Source organism: Dama dama, chromosome 9 (assembly GCF_033118175.1).
Source record: "Dama dama isolate Ldn47 chromosome 9, ASM3311817v1, whole genome shotgun sequence".
Lineage (NCBI taxonomy): Eukaryota > Metazoa > Chordata > Mammalia > Artiodactyla > Cervidae > Dama > Dama dama.
Window position 1 is genome coordinate 29,405,614 of NC_083689.1, and position 22,233 is coordinate 29,427,846.

The window sequence follows — 22,233 nt, forward strand, 5'->3', positions numbered from 1 at the left end:
CAGTCAGTGGGTGAAGGCATAAGCAAACTGGTGCATTCAGTGCAGTGGAATACTATTTAGCAATAAAAATTAATTATTAATGCACACTAAAATGTGGATGAAGTTCAAGATAATTTTGCTAAGTGAAAGGAGTCAGTAAAAAGTTGCATATTGTATGACTTTATTTATATAAAGCTCAAGGAAATGCAAAACAATACATAAGGACATGAAACATGCTTCCTTGGAAATTAGGTGGGAAGGAATGAGTAAGAGGGATTACAAAAGAGCATGAGAAAGTTCTGGGAGTGATGGAAAGATCATTATCTTGACTGGGATGGTGGTTTCACATGTGTATACATATGTTAAAACTCATCAACTTGTACACATTACATTTGTCAAGTATGCTTAAGGAAAAAATAGAAAGGAGTAAAGAAGAAAGAAAGGAAAAAATAAAAGGAAAAGAAAGGAAACAAAATCTAAAACAGTTCTGAGATATCATTTCTTACATACTGGAGTGGTAAAATAACCTATTTCTTATAACAGCAACAAATCTTTATATTTAAATATACATAGAAATACAATTCTATATTGATCTCATTTCAAGATAAGTAAGAATGTCTCCTGTAAATCATTTGAAATGTTCCTTTAAAATACAAGCAATATTTAACAACTGTAATTCATTAGTGATTTGAAGGTTTGCTTAGCAAAGAGAAGAATCTTTTGAAAGCTATTTCAGAATGCTAAAATTTAGAAATATCAGAAATGTGACCAAATATATGCTTCCTGCAAAAATAATGCTATGTTATACCTAGTACTAGAAGAATAGAAATTATGCAATTTGACACAATTTAAGGCATTCTTGTCTTTCCCGGTTTGTCAAATGTAGTATTTTAAAAGCTAATTTAAGCTTGTTTTATAAAGTTGACTTCCTATATAGTGTGCTATGAACTTGACCTTATGAATTACAAAATTTTAAAGTGCTTTAATATTTTGGGCTCTTGATAATTCTTTAATGAAGTCATCACTGAATTACAATTTGAACCCTAAATGGCGTATGAGGTTTCATAATAAGCCTAGTTTTGTAAAATGAGTGAAATAGTTCATACATATTCTAGCATTAATGAATTCGTAGCCACACTCTCATTTTTGGATGTGCCACTCTACATAACGAAAGGTCATGTGATGTTTTTACATTGTTCATTTCTGTGTCACAGTTTTCAGCGATAGTTCACAGGGAGAAGCCCTGAGTCAGGTATTTGGTTCAGGTCACGCCTCCTCGCAACAGAGCTTTTATTTCCTAAACAGTTTCCAATGAGATGACTTATAAGCACTAGATGTTCTTTGTTAGAGGATGTTAAAATGGAGCAAAGGCAACAGTTCAAATAACATTCTAATATGGTCCAGATAAACAGGGGTAACCTGGCACCTGAAAAGTGGATCTACGTAAATTCTCACTGGATGATACCATAATGTTCTTGCTCTCCAGTTAACACATGACTCGTTCATCACTCAACAACTGGACTCTCCCTCAACCTCCTTGACTCTAAATTTCTTAATTCCTAAGGTGATAATAATAATATTCATGGAGCAGAAAGAAGAAAAGTACAATAGTGATGATTCTAAAAAAACTACCCCCATGTGCTGCTGTAACAATTCAGAGGGACAACATCTGTCAGTTACCTAGTGCTTTGCCTGGAACTCAGTCCAGTCGTTCTGTTTCAGATGGTATTGAGTGAAGGCCGTTTTGGTATCACAAACTTTCTTTCAGGGACATAGAGATGAATGGGTCATCCCAGGTGGCGCTAGTGGTAAAGAAACCACAGGAAACATAAGAGACAAGGGTTCGATCCCTAGGCTAAATGAGGGCATGGCAACCCACTCCAGTATTCTTGCCTGGAGAATCCCTCGGACAGAGGAGCCTGGTGGGCTACGGTCCATAGGGTTGCACAGAGTCGGATACAACTGAAGCCACTTAGCTGCAGAGATGAATAAAGACTCTAAGAACGCACAATTTACCAGTAAAGTCAAGATGTCAAAGTACTGTTCAGAGGCCAGGTGCCACAAAGGTAGAGTGTGTTTCATTCTGCTTTGGTGCTCAAGATACCTTCAGAGAATTAAAGACATTTTTATCCTTCATCCGTGTGTTCTCTCCTAAAGCTAACCACAACTATTCAAAAGAGGCATCTGAGATCCACCTACAGTTTGGTTCCTTGTGGTACAGAGCAGAATCTGGTCTGCTAAATAATCATCCTTTGAGTTCCAAGATTTGAAGGGGGTTGTGCATTGAGGAGGCAGCACTAATTGTGACCATCCTATGGCCTTCAAGTCTCTAATCCTAACCTCTACCTCAAGCTAAATGTATTCTTTTAGAAATGTAAAAATTCAGTAACTAAGGCAGAAGCAGTTACTTTAAGCCCCAGGGCTCTCAACTGTGTGAAATGTAAATTGAGAGAAGATGGATTCTGAACTCCGGGAAGCTAATTGGGAGCCCTAGGCAGAAATCCTAAATGCAGTCATTGGCGTCTTGTCCTTTTCAGTGTCTTAGGCAGCCAGTGAGAGGGTTACCTCTAGGGTGTTAACTGATTAGCATTGTTAGAGAAAAGGCCGTCAACAGAGATTGGTAGGCTGAAGTCTCCCATTTCCAAAACTCCAATTTAACTACGAGCGCAAGGGTTACAACTAACCAGAGAAAAAATGTTTTCATATAGTGCCAGTGAGGGACACTCTTCCTTTGGACAACAAAACCATAAATAGCTCTACTACATAAGATAAAAACTCACTGAAAAATAGTAATAGAATATTCAATGATAACTAGAGGTAGAAAAATTCTTCATTAAAATCATATTCTACTAATCTAAGTGAGTTTCCCGTTGACTTCTATTTCTTCAACAAAAACCCACCTCCTGAAAATTTCTGTGGGTTTGAGACATATGTCCAGTCTGTCTGGGGCCAGAATAAATGAATTCTTAGAAAAGAGATGTTAACACTGAACAAAAATAATTGTGTGGAAGTAAGGTTCTGAATATGTACCTCACTAGATCAAATGTTCTTAGCTGATAATGCCGGGGTGGGTCATGAGTAGAAAAGCAGAATGCTGAATCCAGAAAGAAATAGCGAAACCAAAGGGCAAGGTCCCACGGTCCACAGAGTGTCTGTTTGAAATGAATCTATTGCTAATAGCTATACCACTGTACTCTTGTAGATAGCTTCCCAACCATTTTCATATCCCAAACATCTTATATCAAATAGACTCTTAAACTCTCATCATCCTCATCCTACAGATGAAAAACAAGACTTGGAGAATTTAGGTGACTTGGGGTATCATTACAGCCTAATTCCTAGGCCTGCAGTCTTCCTTCTCTAGCACACTGCCTCTACATTAGAGCTGGAAAGGTTGTTCCAGAAATGTCTGTGGGTGGAGTCTAGGGGATCCTTACTGAATCTGAATCAAGGGTGTACAGATAGCTCATCCTTTTTCTTTTTTAAAGGAAATCCTCAAACTTGCATAAAAATAGAAAGCTAGTACAGCCACTATGGAGAACAGTGAGGAGATTCCTTAAAAAACTGGAAATAGAACTGCCATATGACCCAGCAATCCCACTTCTGGGCATACACACTGAGGAAACCAGATCTGAAAGAGACACGTGCACCCCAATGTTCATCGCAGCACTGTTTATTATAGCCAGGACATGGAAGCAACCTAGATGCCCATCAGCAGACGAATGGATAAGGAAGCTGTGGTACATATACACCATGGAATATTACTCAGCCATTAAAAAGAATGCATTTGAATCAGTTCTAATGAGATGGATGGAACTGGAGCCCTTTATACAGAGTGAAGTAAGCCAGAAAGATAAAGACCGTTACAGCATACTAACACACATATATGGAATTTAGAAAGATGGTAATGATAACCCTATATGCAAAACAGAAAAAGAGACACAGATGTACAGAACAGACTTTTGGACTCTGTGGGAGAAGGCGAGGGTGGGATGTTTCGAGAGAACAGCATGAACATTATCTATAGTGAAACAGATCACCAGCCCAGGTGGGATGCATGAGACAAGTGCTCTGGCCTGGTGCACTGGGAAGACCCAGAGGAATCGGGTGGAGAGGGAGGTGGGAGGGGGGATCAGGATGGGGAATACATGTAACTCCATGGCTGATTCATGTCAATGTATGACAAAACCCACTGCAATGTTGTGAAGTGGTTGGCCTCCAACTATTAAAAATAAATGAAAAAAAAAAAAAAAAATAGAAAGCTAGTGTAATGAGTCTCCATGAACTCATCACAGCTCTAACACCAACCCACCCAATTGTCACCTGAGGCCTACAGGGGGACTGGTTGAGGCTTAGGTAGAAAGAACCCAGCTGCTCCAGAATAACTTGGAAGGGAATGAACTGAGCATATCGGGAAGAGACTGTGATTTAAACCCAAGCCCAAGCAAACCAAGGAAGACGAGTTACCCAATCTGTTTCACGTCTAAATTCCAGGGTTTCCTCATATACAAGCAAATACTTTGAAGTAACCTAGGATGTCTATGCTTGTGCAGGACCCCAGAGAGCAGTGTGAGATCCCAAGGAAAAGCATGATCACAGCCACCCCATACCAACTTCCCTCCTGCCCAGCAGCATCCCCTCATTGGTACCCTGCCCACTTTAACACAGTCTACTTGATAAAGTACATGTTTTATTTTTTTTTTAATGTTTACTAGTACAATTTGAAAGAGAAACTATGTTAGAAAAATCTCTACATCAATTAAAGAAGTTACAGTTTCATTAACTGTAATGCTTTTAAAAGAGAAACTTATGAAAACCTCTTTTCTTACCGGTATTTTGTTTCTTTGTTGTGTATTTGATGTTGAGTTTCCAGACGTGGTGCTGAAATAAAGTAAGAATTTAGAATTCCAGAATTTTCTCTCAGACATGCACACACTCATACACACACATACACACCCTGCATCTAATAGATCTTTATGCTGTAACATTGAAGATGTATCTTCTAAAGTATTTCCTCCCAATGTCATTTTCTGAACATTTTTAAAGGAAGTCAAAACTAGGGAATGTAAACTTTACTTGAAGAAGATAAAATAACCTTTAAAGGTCCTCTTGAGAATAAGCAGTCCGAACAGTACAATCTGTTCTGAAAACCTGCAAAATATCTTATTTCAACTAGAAAAAAGAGAGAAGAAAAACATATCCTATGAAACAGCAGACTTTGAAAATTCTTTGTCTCCTACACTGGGCTTCTCAATCAATTTCTCTTTGTCTGCTGGATTATTTCCAACAGTTTACAAACATGCTGTTATTTATTGCATCTTGAGCCCTCTTAACCCTTTAGTTTCTGTTTGATTACTCTGATCCCCATTAGAGCAAAGCTATATTGTCACTTTCTTCCTATTTTTTGTTAAAGCCACTCCATTCAGACTCTCACAACTATCATTCCACAGAAATTGCACTTACTGAATTCACTAGTGAGTCCACATTACTGTAAGCAGTGGTCATGTGTCACAGTTCATCTTAACAACTTTTGACATGATTCAAGACTCCCTCCTTGCAATGCATTCTTCACTTGGCTCCCAAGATATCCTAAGGTCCCAGACTTTCTTCCCATTCCATCTCCTGCTCCTTTTCAGTCTCCTTTGATGGTTGTTTCTTCTTTCTCTCAACTCTCGACATTGGCCTGTTCTCTTCTCTACTCAATTCTCTCCCTCAGTGAGCTGCTCCAGCTTCAGGAATTTAAATGTTATTAGTATGCTGGGCTTCCCTGGTGGCTCAGACAGTAAAAGAATCTGCTTGCAATGCAGGAGACCTGGATTCAACCCCTGGGTTGGGAAGATCCCCTGGAGAAGGGAATGGCAACCCACTCCAGTATTCTTGCCTGGAGAATTCCATGGACAGAGAAGCCTAGCAGACTACAACCCATGGGGTCGCAAAAAGTTGGACATGACTGAGCAACTAACACAATGTGCTGATCACTCCCCAATATATATTTCTAGTGCAGACTTCTCCCTTGAAATCCAGATGCATTAATCCAATTGCCTTCTTGACATCTCCACCAGGATGTCTAGTAGACATCTCAGTTTCAACATTTCTAAAACCTAACTCCTGATTCCTACTCCCAAATCTGCTCTACTTGCAGTCTTCTCCATCTTAGTTGACAATGACATTATCTTTCCAGTTGCTCAGGCCAAAACCTTGACTTTTCTTTTTGTCATGGAAACCAAATCCAACCCAACAGGAAATTTAGGGATCTACCATCATAATATATCCAGTACCTGGCCAGTTTTCACCATCTTCATTGCTAACAACCTGGTTTAAACCTCAAGCTACATCAGATCTTACCTGAACTGTTGCATTAATCTCCTAAATGTGTCTCTGGTTTTCACTTTTGCCCCCTACCTTCAGTTTTCAACACACATCAACTGTAAAAATATTATTTCACTCCTCTGCTAAAAACAAACAAAAATCTCCATTAAAGGATTCCATTTCACATAGAATAAAAGCCAAAGGCCATATAACAACCTACAAGTTCCTAAAGATGTCTTTGCCATTCAGCCTTTCCACCTACTGTAGGATTCCATTCCGTTCCCTTCCTCCCCTCCCAAACACAACACTCCTTTTACCTGTCTGAATTCATCTCATATTCCTCTTCTCAACTCCTCCCTTTTGAGTCACACTGGCTTTCTTATTGTTCTTCCATCACTTATGCCAGGAAGTTTTCATCTATACTTGTCCACCGGGCTTTTTACTACTTCCTTCTTTTCTTTGCTCAAATATCCCTTTCTCAGGCAAGACTACCAGATGCACTTCATTTAGAATTAAGCTCCTCACTCCTCTGTCCATCCAAATTACCTTGATTGATTTTTCTCTGCTGTGTTTACCACCTTCTAACACTTTATGTATTTGTGTGTTTATTATATCCATTGTGTTTCCTCTCAACTGAACATATAAATTCCTTAAAGATAGGGAATTTTTTTATGCTGTTATTTTTTTACTCTATCCCTAACATCTTCAAGAGGGCTAGGATGGTCAATAAATATTTGTTGAACAAATAAATGAATGAATATTTGAGCTAATAAACCTCCAATCTTAATAAGTCATTCTGTTGTAACCAACCAGCAAGCCTTATTTTACAATACTGGGGCACTTTTATTATTTTTCTATCCTACTATCTCCCTAATGAGTGTGTTATTTTATTCCTGTATTTCTGTGCATGTCTCTTACTTTAAAAAAGTCAAAACTGTTTAAAATGTTCACAGAGTAATCAGTGACTATTGAACAAAATTAATTAAATTCCCACTTAGTGAAGGACACACTGGGGTTCTGAGAGATATAATTGTTTTTCTTGCATCATACCTAAATCAGCTTTCTACTTGACAGTACCTCTTTATCATGAAATGGAAAACACGCTTTTGATCATCACAGTTGCTGGGAAAAACAGCAAACCATTTGAAGGACCTTAATAAGCTGGCCCTTCTTGCCTTTTAACTAATTTTACTTTCTATCAATCTATCTCACAAAAACTGGTATTTTCACCAAATTTGATTTTTACTACCCTGTAATTCCAGGGCGTGTGTTTATCTTTTTCTTAGATTGTTTCCTCATGCTCTCATCTCTGTTTGTTAAAATCTTACCTATTCTTCATGACAATGAAAAGTGAAAGTGTTAGTCGCTCAGTTGTGTCTAACTCTTTGCGACCCCAGGGCCCCAGGGACGGTAGCCCGCCAGGCTCCTCTGTCCATGGGACTCTCCAGGCAAGAATACTGGAGTGGGTTGTCATTCCCATTCCTCACACCACAACTCAAATGCTGCTCCCACAAGCCTCTTCAGTTCTACTGGTCAGAACTATTTCTTGCCTCTGTGTCCACAAGCAGATTTTGGATGTCTGTCTTTTATGGGTTTTATTTCATTTCATGATGTTTTACAGCTACTTGTCTACCTTTATTTTTGCATTTCTCAATGACACCTCTCAGAAGACAAGGACTGTGCTTAATCAAGAAATGAACATTCGGTCGCTGAATGAAACCAAACCCAAAAAAAATGAGTCTAATACATGTGCATATTCAGATGTGCCACAGATATACAAGAAAAAGTACTGTTTGAAGCTAATTTCTTTTAGTAATGCCTGAAACAAAACTATGGGTTTGAAAGGCCGCTTTGGCTGCCTGACAATAATATTTAAAGGTCATGAGTCATGGCCTCAGGGTAACCATAGTAACTCAGCATACAACAGGACAAGTCATATTGTACCATAATTAAGGGAACAAAAGCTTTAGAAAGCCTATTAGCCTTGAGAGAAAACAAATTAGAATTACCAAATATATTTATGAAGCTTGTTTTTATTGCAGTGATTTCTTCCTTCAGGGTTCATAGAAGATCTGAAAAAACATCTTCAAATTTCTTTTGGCAGGAAGTAATAATATGACATATAGGCCTTATAGTTGTTTTTTCCAGTATTTAATAAGGACATAAATATTTCATTCCTTTCAGTGAAAAAAAATTCCTTATATCTGTTCTCCCAACTTTTTGCCTCCTTTTTTTTCACCAATTGGTCCAAGTGGATGAATATTTTAATAAAATTCATTTGGAAATACACCTATTGAGCACCTCGTCTCTTTTAGGAGAGGATAAAGAGCTGTTTGTTTCATCCCCTAGGTTAATTGCATCCAGCGCCTAACCATCCCTGGCTTAGAAAACACTGTGCACGTTCCCATTTGGTTTAAACTATACACGCTATGGAGTAGGTCTGTCTCAAGGGCCTGGGAAGAGGAGGGGAGAGAAATTAAGGCAGGCAGATACATGGGGCCAGTTTGTTCCTGCTTAGAAGTGAAAGAGCTGAATTGCACCGTTCTAAAGGTGAAGTGGAGTTTCATGGTCGTCCACTGTCTCCTTCATCAGAGCCCTGCTCCATGGAGCTTGCACAGAAGACTGCTCCATATACCAAGAGAACAGACCCCCCACTGATGATTCACAGTGAGGGCAAAGCCCCGCTCTCCACTTGACTTCCCTGCTGATGGCACCCTGGGCTGTTCCTTTCAAAGTTGTTGTTTTTATCACAGGCCATTTTTCCTCCATTTGGTAACATTGCATTCAGCTCTCCAATTGTCAGCACATTGACATGTCATCTCTAAAAGTGCCATGTTCAGAGAAATGAAAACAAGTGTTTGCTACATTTTTATTTTCTTTAACAGAAACTACCTTCAAAAAACTTCCTTCCCCCAAAAGATTGTCAATCTTTTGCGAGTCACAGACTCCTCTGCACGTAGAAATGTTTCTCACAAACAGGAGAATTTGTGAATTTCTCATTTCATTTATGGACCATAGCCATAGGTTAAAAGTAAATAAAAACAAGGCTCACATATTTCATGTTGGAGAAAGAAATGGCAACCCACTCCAGCATTCTTGCCTGAAAATACCCACAGGCAAAGGAGACTGGAGAGCTACAGTCCAAGGGATTGCAAAGACTCAGACACAACTGAGCAAGTGAGCACACATTTCATGTGATGAAAACACATTTTAAATCTTAATAAATCAGGACTAGAGTTACATGTGTGCATATCACAAGGACATCATTTTAGAGGATATAGCTCTTTCTACAGAAAAGTTCTGGTTATCTCTCATACAAGGTTTAGAAGAAAATTCTAAGTGGAAGGTACATCTACATTTTAAGGGGAAAGGAACATTGTGTCAACATGCAGATTTCCTAGTAATTAACTATAGACTGATTGTAGCAAGGTACTGTACTTCCATATTTGTAGCCAGAGTTGGTTTGGATTTCTGTTTGAGTATGGTTGGAATGACCTAACTTCTTTTGTGTATATCTCTTGGCAAGGGAGCAGCAAGGATGACATTTCATTCCAGTGGTTCTAAAAAAGGGCTGCCTCAACTTCCCCTTCTCACACCAGTATCATGGTTGGGGTGAGTATGTGATTTTGAGAAGAATGAGTGAGGAACATTTTATTCATTCAACAAATATTTACTGAACACCTTCTGCATATCAGACCCTGCCCTTTCTTCTGAGAAGGCATCCATGTTCAAAGAAAGGGATCATTCTCCAGGAAAGGAGAAAAAGTCTGTCTGATGTTTTTCCCCAGACATGAAGGAAAGGTTTTCTTTGAAGCACCAAGTGAAGGCTACTTTATCTATAAATTCCCATGAATTCTTTTGGAACAGGAGTAGTTAGGAACTCACCTGCTCCTCCCTGGGGTGTCACACCCTGGGACCACAGATGTCCTGCTGTAACATTCTCCCATCTCAAATCGGGCCCCCTGAGATGTCCTGTCTGTGGGACAGACATCGACTATCCCCATTCCTTAGACATTTAGAATCCCTGTTACTACTCTGCTGTCCCCGTTACTAGGCAACAACAATGGCTGAGGAAAGGACCGTTAGCTTCCCAGAGAAAAAGTTTCGATTCCAAAGCCACAGTAACCTCTAAAAACATCTCACAAATCAGATCCAGGCATGAGTGTAGATGAAAATCACTATGGATTCATCATTTCTGGAAAATGCACTCAAAGTGGGCCACAAGTAACGGTTTTTGTGCTCAAACCATGACATGTTTACATTCAGAGCCAGTGCTAAGGGAACAATCACACTGTTTGTCTGAGTGTGTGTAGTCACCGAAATGGATTGGTTTACAGGCTGCCAGTAGTTTTTGCCACAGACCACCTCCCCTTGTGATAATCCCATAGGCCCAGGCAGAAAACTGCACGTGGCCACATCCTAATTAAGGCTTCTATCCGGACTTAGGATTGCAGAAGTGATAAATTGTGCTGATTAGCTGGTGATCTGCTCACTGTCACAAATCATCTGTAGCCACTGCTCCTTCTTCCTTGTTGTTTGTCCGAAAAACACAGCCACTTTCTCCCAGCCAGTTGCTACATCCTTCCCTGGATGCATTTGTGGACCCAGGACAACTAATATTCACTCCACTTCCTGCTCTGGCAGGAAGTACATATAGGACCTTTGCAGTCTACAGACAGATCACTCCTGGGCTTTGAACTCTTATGTCCTGGGCTCACACAAACCTAATCACACAGTGCATCCAAAATAGATTGGCAGGAGAGAAATTCTTCTAATCACAGAGTTTATTTCTAGGGATGGAGCATGTAGACCAGATAACTGCAAGAGTAGTGAAATCAGTTCAGTTCAGTCGCTCAGTCATGTCTGACTCTTTGCAACCCCATGGACTGCAGCACCCCAGGCATCCCTGTCCTTCACCAACTCCCGAGCTTGCTCAAACTCATGTCCATCAAGTCGGTGATGCCATCCAACCATCTCATCCTCTGTCATCCCCTTCTCCTCCTGCCTTCAATCTTTCCCAGTATCAGGGTCTTTTCCAATAAGTCAACTCTTCACATGAGGTGACCAAAGTACTGGAATTTCAGCTTCAGCATCAGTCCTTCCAATGAACACTCAGGACTGATCTCCTTTAGGATGGACTGGTTTGATCTCCTTGCAGTCCAAGGGACTCTCAAAGGTCTTCTCCAACACCACAGTTCAAAAGCATCAATTCTTTGGTGCTCACCTTTCTTTATAGTCCAACTCTCACATCCATACATGACTACTAGAAAAACCATAGCTTTGAGATGGACCTTTGTTGGCAAAGTATGTGAAATCAGTGGTAGCTTATCAACTAAAGAGTATAATGAGCATTTACTTCTCCAACAGAACTTTGTCACCCAGATCCCTGGTAAAAACAAGTAAACGATACAAGTGAAGTTATGAACCAATGAGCAGTTGGTGTTCTAAGAGGAAAAATCAGCACTAATTAGGTGGATGTGGAAAGATAAAAACTGGGGTATTGGCCTTGCCTCTAGTTAGCGGTCTGTGTGAAATTCAGAAAATCATCTTACCTCTTTATGACTTTTTTTTATATAAAAGACTCAACTTGAGTTGTTTCTGTCGCCCTTCCAGATTTAACATTCTGTTCTGTTTCCTTAGCCCATCTTATTAAAAAACCCACAGAATGGATTATACTTTACTGCCTTTTAGAGGAATGTGCAGATATTCACTGTGTGGTTGTTTCATACCAATTTTTGAAAGGAAGGTCATCTCAGTAATGGCTGGTGAAAGTCAGTATAAGCACTAATTATTTATAATGCTTATGAATCTTATCTTACATCTCATGATCAAAAAGAGGTGAGGAGTTATGACTGATACAAAAACAGACTTTCAAAAAGTCCTTGAAAAACAAAGTGACCTTTCCACTATTACTTCTTAAATGAATGCTACAGGGAAGGATTTCAGAAGGAAGTGGTGAAGAAACTAGCAGGTTTATTGAAAACATATTAGTCTACAGAATTTTTGACTGAACAGGCTAAATAATGAAATAAATGATTCTATCCTTTTGTGGTTAAGTTGAAGGAAAAAACTTATTAACGAAAGTCACTGAAATGAACTTATTTTTTAAAGATGGACTAACTCTTGAGAAAAAACTACAAAACTTCCCTCTAGACTAAAGGAAATGGGGGGGATTTTTAAAATTTCTAGAAATAAATATAAATCATCGGCACTTCCTCCATTAATAGCATTTTAAATTAAAAAAAAAAAAATCATAAGCTCATCAGGACTCTTAAAGACCACTCTGCATAATCTGTAAACTTACTTGTCTGTCAGGAGTACATCTATTTTAGAATCAGAAATCATATATGTATATATAGCAAAGAAGAATCCTAAGGATTATACATAATTTATGTGCTCTCAGCCTAATACCTATCAAGATTTCTTGTTAAACTTAGGTCAGAGAAGAAATAAGAAATAAGATCAGAAAGGAAGGTAGAAGAAGAAACATACAATGAGCAGAGAGCAAAACAGAACAGATAGTAGATGACAATGAATTAGAATGGCTGCAGAAAGAAGTCAAAGCTGCAGTGGAGGTTTTGAGAATTTCTGCCAGGGAAAGAGCCCTCTGGCTTTTATCTCTCCACTCACTTTCAGTTCACTAATTCACCAAACGTTGAAGACCCATTGTGCACTAAGCATGGTGTGAGGCAGAAATAAAATCAATATTGGTCCCCATTCCCTTGGAACTGATCATTTTATCAAGGCTGTCATTCTAATAGCCATGCATGTTCTATTAGAAAAAGAGTAAATGAAGAAAGTGTTGGATGTTCCAAAGGGTGTCCTACTTGACAAATGCCAAGCACCAAAAGAAAGAATATATGAATAAAAACAAGCAGAAGTACCTCATAGATATTCCTCCTGTGGAGGTACAATTCTGTGGAGACTACTGACCGCTAATCACAGAGTTAACGCAGGGAGGTTCACTTTGTTTTCATTGTAATGGACATGGTGACAATGCCCGTGGCTGGGAGTCGGGGTGTGTCTGACCTAGGGGAGGACAAGAAGAGGGGCTGAAGGGGAGAGAAACCACGGTAACATCTCACAAACAAGTACGTGGACTGTTCACAACCCAAACATCTTTCAGTTAATTGCAGCAACTTTCCTTGTGTTTCTCTCAAGAATTAGCCAGCTCTCTTGTCATTGTTTTTTGTGACCTCTTCCCTGTGTTGCTGATTGCTTGACACAGTGGGTCTAATTATCTCCAGACTTCCAGCATGCTTTAATGAAGAGGCTTGTTTACCTGGGTGAGCAGAGAGGCTTGCCTACCCCTTGGTCCTAAAGCCTTTCCTCAGAAGACAGAAATAAAATTAAAAGCTGTTAGCTGATGAGCAGGAATGTCAGCTTTTCATCTATGTTTTTTTTTAATGGGAGAAAGTTAATATTTTTTTTCCTTCCTCACAATTCTATATTACATGAACATTTGTCGTATTAGGAATCCCAAATAGTCTCTTAATGCCCCTATAAGAATTGTCTCTGTCCCTTGTGTTCAGTTTTAGAGAGACAATAAATTTATGTACTCAGCACTCACGGTATAACCGAAGGAGGGACAAATACTATCCAAAGGACCGCATAGCATCTGAACTTGGCTGTTCAGCAACTGGATCCTGGTACTTAGAATCTCAAACAAGTGATATAAGAATAATAAGCAATTGAAGTTCTAGTTATCCATATGCTCATTTATTATTTCCCACAAATACTTATTAAGGCTCTGCTACATGACAGGGATTTTTCTAGAGGCTGGTGATATAGTGATAAAAAGCAAGACAAAGTTGCTACCCTCATAAATATCATACTTTAGGTGGGGGAGTCAATAAAAAAATTACCGAAGATAATTTCAGATAGAAAAAAGTGCTATAGAAAGAATAAAACAAGAATGTACAACTAGGAACAGGAGACAGCATAGAACTGAACCACAGCGAATGGGAAAGGAGCAGCCTAGGGACCTTCGCAAGGAAGGGTGTTCCAGCCAGTGGTTCAGTCCTATCACATTGTCATAGAAACATGCTAAGTAGCAGCATTAAAACCTGTCTGACCTCATGTCTTTCTGTGCTCCCCTTCACAGAAAAATTCATCCAAAAAGTTGTTTATTTTTCCATCTCTCTTCAGTCTTCTCCAACTATTCATAGTATCCACTGGGATGGCTTTCATTCAGGCCACAAACAGCCTTCATTTTGTCATCTCCCTTACATAGCTGCATCCTGACCTAAACTTTGCCTATTATGAGTCCTGCTTCTTAGCCTCTGGAATGGCCTTGGTTGCTGTCCATTCCTAACCAACTCTAACTGCAAACTCTACTGATTTCATGAGTCCCGATAGACTACCAGTTAGTTCCATTTCTCTTTTCTTAGCCCAGATTGGTTTCTGTTGCTTCGAACCCAACTCTAATTCACACACTTCTATTTTTCATATTCCTGTTGATTTTTATTCGGGAAACCCAATTGTTCAACCTACAGCCCAGTCCTCGTTCATGATTTTGCTTATATTCATTGCTTTCTTTTAACTGTTACAGTGTCTTGTTGAGGACGTATTTGTGTTCCTTCTATGATTGACAAGCTGTTCTTTTATAGCTATTTATTTCTTGAAAGTAAATCACTAATTCATTTAAAAACATTTGTTATCATGTTATGTTCTTATCACAGTGTAAGATATTGGAGTTAGACATAGGTAAAAACAGTAATGGTTCCAAGAAATTTCCCTTTTGGGTTTGGTTCAGTTCAGTTCAGTCACTCAGTTGTATCTGACTCTTTGCGACCCCATGAATCGCAGCATGCCAGACCTCCCTGTCCATCACCAACTCCTGGAGTTTACTCAGACTCATGTCCGTCGAGTCGGTGATGCCATCCAGCCATCTCATCCCCTGTCGTCCCCTTCCCCTCCTGCTCCCCATCCCTCCCAGCTTCAGGGTCTTTTCCAATAAGTCAACTCTTCGCATGAAGTGGCCAAAGTATTGGAGTTTCAGCTTCAGCATCAGTCCTTCCAATGAAGATTTAGGACTGATTTCCTTTAGGATGGACTGGTTGGATCTCCTTGCAGTCCAAGGGACTCTCAAGAGTCTTCTCCAACACCATAGTTCAAAAGCATCAATTCTTCGGCGCTCAGCTTTCTTCACAGTCCAACTCTCACATCCATACATGACCACTGGAAAAACCATAGCCTTGACTAGACAGACCTTTGTTGGCAAAGTAATGTCTCTGCTTTTTAATATGCTCTCTAGGTTGGTCATAACTTTCCTTCCAAGGAGTAAGCGTCTTTTAATTTCATGGGCTGCAGTCACCATCTGCAGTGATTTTGGAGCCCTAAAAAATAAAGTCTGACAATGTTTCCACTCTTTCCCCATCTACTTCCCATGAAGTGATGGGACCAGATGCCATGATCTTAGTTTTCTGAATGTTGAGCTTTAAGCCAACTTTTTCACTCTCTTCTTTCACTTTCATCAAGAGGCTTTTTAGTTCCTCTTTTGGGTTAATATATTTTAAAATATTTTTCCTGTTTTTTCCAAATACTTTGCTACACTAGGTTCTGTTGAATCTATGTAGAGTCTCTAATTGTATCTCTATTAAAATTTCTTGTAGGTTAGCTGTAAAATTAAATATAATTTATTTGAATGTTATAGTTTCATGTCTTTATTGACTTTTTTATACTTCCAATAAAGACTCTGGACTCAAATAAGTAAAACCAAACTAGGTGACAGTAGAGAATCTTAAGAAGTTGTTTCTCAGGAAGATCATTTTCTCTGCTAGGATTTTTTTCATGGCTCATGGCCAAATAAATGAACATGTTTTGGTGGACATTGTATTGTAAAGGATACTTTCAGTTACTAGTTACAGGGAAGGCAAAAGCAGTTAACTGATAAGGGAGTTTGCTGGCTCATGCGAGTAGAAGGTTCAGAGATTAAAAGTACTTCCAGGTTAACCAGAGACGGTATCAGAACACAGTATCTTTCCATCTTGCCATTCTTTTATCACCAGCATTGGCTTCTTCTGGTGACTTACTTTCCTCGTGGACATAGGATGGCTGCCAGTAGTAAATGTGATTCCAGGTGACTTTGTTCACGGCTAGAGATAAAGAGGGTTGCTTTCCCTAATCTTAGACAAAAGTCATATGTTTTGTTCTAACTGAGTGATCCTAAGTATCTGAGTCACATTGACTTGGAAAATGTGATTAACTTAAATCTGAAATATATGCCCACCATCAAACCAACTATTGTGGCAACAGGAAAGGATCTGGGAGAACCTACCCTTTAGGACTAAGGGTGGGGTATCAATGCCATTCAAATCCCATGGCTACTATTAATGAGGAAGGATGAAATATATTTAGGAGGCTTTAACCATCCAGTGCAGGCATATATTTGCACATAATCTTTATATAATTTGCATATGCATTTCTTATTTGGTTGTTTTATGATAGAAATAACAATGATATCTTATTAATATAGGATGTTGCCATATAAGTGATTTACATATTTTTTTCATTTTATCTAGACAAGAAAATATTCAGTAAGATTAATTTACTATCACAATCCTTAAGGTCATTATTTCTCCATTTTTGTGTTTTTATTCTTCCTCATTGAGGTATATACCAGCAAGGGAAACAAAAAATTAAAGGAAAAGAACACTTAATATTTTTATGTGAAATACAATTTGAGAACCACTATTTTAGATAAAACTATAAACAGTAGCCCTATAGTAGTTTATATATCATTTATCCTCAGAAAACAATATTTCTATTTAAAATATACTGTACTCACTAACCCTATTATATTCATAAAACTACCAGTCATTTTGTAGCTATAGATTAGAAATTATTTTGAAATGTTTTTGTCTAATGATATGTTTATTTAACTTAAGAAAGAGACATCCATTTTAATCTCTCTATTCCAAGAATGATAAAACTTCATCTTTACTCCCATAGAAACAGCAACAAAACAAAACATTTTGATTATGTCAAAAATTCATAACATCTTCCTTCATATTTCCTTCAGTCTTCCTTCATCGTTCATGTCATTATTATTCCTTCACTTTTTCTACCATTCATTGAATGTATTCACTTGATTGAATACTCAGTCTGTACCAGGCACTACTAGGCACTGAAAGTGTGTGTGTGTGAGTGTTACTTGTACGATGGACAAGGATTTGAGAGGCTTCTGTACTCTCCCTGAAGTGCCTGGAACACTGAAGGAGAGATCAGAAGATTCAGAGCTGGGATAAAGACAGGATAGAACAGCAATACAAGAAAAGTACACACATTTCCCTTACAGAAAGCCTAACAGGCCCCTGAGTAGCCCGAAAGCGGTCTCAGCCCCAACTATGAGAATCTGAATATGACTGACAAGTCACCTCTTTAACCTGGAAGTCACATCTTCATCATTATCCTTCACCAAGAAGACAACACTTTGGAACTTGATGTGAATGTGAGTTGAAAGTAAATGACAAATAAAGACAGTTGACACCATCTGTACTCATTCAAAGCAGGGGCTGTTTTGCCATTCTAGAAGCATTCATCATCATACGCTATCAGTGTGGTAGAGAAACAATTCCTCCTAGAATCTGCTCTTTTCAGCACAGGACAGTATTTGTGTTTCACAGAAAACATACAGAAATTATTCAAAAATCAGTTACTCTGAAACAGCTAAAAAGCACTGAGAATGGTGTATTTATTGTTTTAATTTTAGGGAAGAAGTTAATTATTAACTGCAATCTGAGGAAAAGAAAAGAAATTTGATCTTGGAGTGGTTTATGTGTGGCAGGTCAAAAATAAGGGAAAAAGTTTAAATAGAGTAACTTGGCAAGCAATTTTGCCAGTGTTCTAAATTTTAAGAACACTCAACCTATACTACAGGGAGGAAAGAATGCTCACAATCTACTAGACACTCCTCAACCAGTGAATTATTATTTGTCCTGATAAGCCTTTATTATTATTTTATGAAAAAGTTTGTGAGATGCTTACTGAATCTGAAATAAATTAAACAAGAGTGTGAAGTCCTAGAAACTGGTAAAATGGAGCTACCTTTCCACTTTCAAGGTATCACACTCATTATTCATCGTTCAAAGGATTATTTTGGCCATTTGGAGTTGCATTAGTAAAAGAAGTTAAATGAACTATAAATCCCAAGATTGGGTAGAGATTATAGTTAATTTATTATATTATAGGTAGAGAATATAGATTAAGAAAATAATTCAAGAGAATAAAAAGCACAATTAAGTGCCTTAACAAATGTCACTCTTAATTTTAGCTACAGTTAATAAACAATTATTTGCTTTCACCTAAAGACTCTGGTAAAAACATAGTAACTTCTAAGTTGGTTTCTAAATTTTAATTACTAAACAAATTTTGGTGAACTATACCACGTCTGAAACTTTAAAATGAGTAGAAAACTAGCAGTTCCATTCCCATGTCCTCTTTTTCAGAAGTATATTGTTTTATACATTTTATAAGATTAAAATGTCATATGCACTATTATAAGAATTTTCTATTTGTAATTAATGAGATGACTGTGCTCAGCCTTCCAGGAGCCATCTTTCAATCTGTGCTGCTGGAAACAGGCAATAAACAAATATTTAACAATAAAATATGTGTTGATGATAAGGCAACTTTGTCAAGAGAAAACCATTCTCTAGGTAGTAGACGTTAGCTGTTCCTTTAATCAAGACACGGTTTAATAAAAGGGAGGCTTTCTGAGGCTGCTACAAGAACAAATGTATCCTCATGATAGAATGGTTCCCAAAATAAGCTGTCATGTTTGGCCGCTTTCTGTGGGCAGATTGAATTTCCTGAATGATCCGCCTGTCATTTCACACATGGCAGATACAGCAGAGCAACAACTGAACAAAACGCCTGCCAGTGGAGGTGGTTGCTCAGTTACAACCACAGGAACTGCTTTCATTTGTCTCTCGATTTACCTAATGACGATTTTTTAAAAAGCAAACATAAATCTCACATTGAGGTTTCATGACCTTTGCTTACGAAATAAAAATAAACAATCAGACTCCCTTAGTTGAAGTTGGAGATGCAAAGGAGATCAAAAGCACAAATGAGATGATACTACAGGTTATCTTAGGCTGACAATCTCTCCTTAAAATAACATATGTCTCCAGTTAATTGACAACTTCAGAAATGAAATTTTAAAGGTTAACTAGTAGCTACAGTATACATCCTCAAGACTTTTTGTATCTTTTAAAACTTATCTTTAAGCATATATTCTATTCACATTATTCATTTTAACACTGTGGTGGTGATCATTGTTATTGCTGTTTCCCATATAAAGAAATCAAGACTTGGAAAAGTTAAATAATTTACCCAAGATCCCATGGCCAGGGATTAGAGAGTCTGAAATTCATATATATGTCCTTTGGTTACTAAAATCCATACTTTTCACCACTGTCTTGTATGTATTTTCTACAGCCCACCACCACTCAAAATGTTCATTTTAGTTCAGTTCAGTTGCTCAGTCATGTCTGACTCTTTGCGACCCCATGGACTGCAGCACCCCAGGCCTGCCTGTCCGTTACCAACTCCTGGAGTTTGCTCAAACTCATGTCCATCGAGTCGGTGATGCCATCCAACCATCTCATCCTCTGTTGTCCCATTCTCCTCCCACCTTCAATCTTTCCCAGCATCAGGGTCTTTTCAATTGTCAGTTCTTTGCATCAGGTGGCCAAAGTATTGGAGTTTCAGCTTCAGCATCAGTCCTTCCAATGAACACTCAGGACTGATTTCCTATGATGGACTGGTTGGATCTCCTTGCTGTCCAAGGGACTCTCAAGAGTCTTCTCCAACACCACAGTTCAAAAGCATCAATTCTTTGGTGGTCAACTTTCTATATAGTCCAATTCTCACATCCATGCGTGACTACTGGAAAAATCATAGCTTTGACTAGATGGACCTTTGCTGGCAAAGTAATATCTCTGCTTTTTAATATGCTGTCTAGGTTGATCAAAAATATTGCTATGGATATTTTTAAGTCATGAGTAGAGTACTCAAATTCATCCACTAAATATTTTATCAAAGGCCTAGCAACTACAGGTACTTCTGGAAACTGGAAAACTGAAACAGTTTCCCTCCCTGCCATCGCAGTGCCTCACATCTTTTCAAGAACAAAAATCAGTTAGCATAATCTCCAAATTCATTTTTTTTTTGCATCCACTTTCTGTTGAATGCAAAAGGCATGACAACTTAATTTAAGGATTGGTTTCTCTTAAAACTATTGTCATCAGAAAAGGTTGTTATGTATATAAATGGCTGGCTAGACTTACTTTGTATGTGTGTGGTAGAATTTAAAACATATATACTTTTAGAAGAAATTATTTTAGTTGAATTATTTTCATTTTTAAAATATACATAATGAACCTCAAAGGCATCTTTTTATGTCTACTGAGAGAACTTCCCAGGGGTCCTCTGTCCCAGGCATATCTTTGGATGTGTCCTAACAGACTAGAATGAAAACTTGAACCTTTCATGCTGCTTATGAGTGGCAGTTATGTTACTGTCATAACATCTGTGTTTGAATAAGTCATGCTGCTTCTCTTGGGATGTTCTGGAGTTTATACACACCTATCGCAATAAAAATCATGAGTGTAATGTGTAGAACAACATATCTCACACTTTATTTCAGTGAACTTCTGAATAACTTGATGAAATTGTTGCTGATGAGGAAACTGAGGTTTAAAGCAATGTGATGACTTGCTCACATAGCTGGAAGTATTGAGTGGACTCCAAATGTTCTGATTCCAAATCCTGTCCTGTCTCTCTGTCACACTGTATGGCTTATCCGGTCATTCTGAAAGTCACCAAATGGAGAAGGTAGAGGTGGAACCCTGAGGAGGTGTCGTCCTGAGATACCAATCACTCCTTGGGGAAAATGCTGTAAGGTGTTTCTCGCAGGTTGAATTTCGTTTTAGTTCCTAAATTGTGTCTGACTCTTTTGCAACCCCATGGTCTGTAGCTTGCCAAGCTCCTCTGACCATGGGATTTTCCAGGCAAGAATACTGGAGTAGGTTGCCATTTCCTTCTCCAGGGGATCTTCCTAACCCAGGGATTGAACCTGCCTCTCCTGCTTGGCAGGCAGATTCTTTATAACTGAGCCACCTGGGAAGTCTTCTGTTGAATTAATGCCTTATTATTTAAGTGCTCTGTGAATAGTGCTAGAGCTGTTCCCAGTGAATCAGTTCTCATCCTCCTACTGAGATGTATATGAACTTTCCATTGACAACAGTCTTTCCCTTTGTGCTTGTAAACTGAAGTCTGGAAGTAAAACAGCCTCTCAATGCTTTGATGGGAGGCATCATGAATTTTATTTCTTGTGAGCTGCCAAGGTTGGGAACTTCTGAACTTTTAACATAGATTTCTTGACTTCTCTTAACTGATCAAATTCAGATGGTAAAAGCTGATAATAAGAAAACAAACTCTGACTTTGGGCAGAAGGAGAAACAGCTACTGAGTTTTGTTTAAAACAATGTGTAGTGGCCACTCAAAGCTGACTCGACCAGGGTAAAATTGCAAGTGAGCTGATAGGCTTCCCCTTCTCCTTTCATTCCTCTATTCTGGCCTTGCTCCCCAGCATATTTAGTCTACATCTAACTCTGATGTTGTCACCTTCCTTTGTGTGAGAAGAAAAGACTTGGTAGAAAAGAACATAGACATACTTTGTGCATTGCTGAACTCCTCACTCTGTGAAACTCTTTCACTTAATGAATGTATAAATAGAATCTCTATAAGGAATTATTAAATTTTCCCTCTAATTGTCATAATAATAAACATTTCAATGAGTAGAAGTAAGTCATGTTACCCTCATCTCTATCAGAGGACTCTCCTGAGGTGGGATTTAAAGTGATAAAGGCAAAGTCAAGGAGTCAAGGAGGCAGAGGCAAGGTGGAAAGGGAAGAGAGGCCTTCCATATTCCCCTAA

The 22,233-nt window shown here is 38.5% G+C and overlaps 1 protein-coding gene across 1 annotated transcript in view; it reads right to left on the reverse strand.

Annotated features, from left to right (window-relative positions):
* The window catches only part of CCDC192 (coiled-coil domain containing 192), a 191,479-nt gene extending 186,553 nt beyond the window's left edge, over positions 1-4,926 (reverse strand). Inside the window, exon 1 of the mRNA XM_061150862.1 lies at positions 4,809-4,926. Within this exon, the coding sequence (XP_061006845.1) occupies positions 4,809-4,919 (111 nt within the window). The 5' untranslated portion in view covers positions 4,920-4,926. The remainder of the gene's footprint in view (positions 1-4,808) is intronic.
* Positions 4,927-22,233: the final 17,307 nt, after the last annotated feature.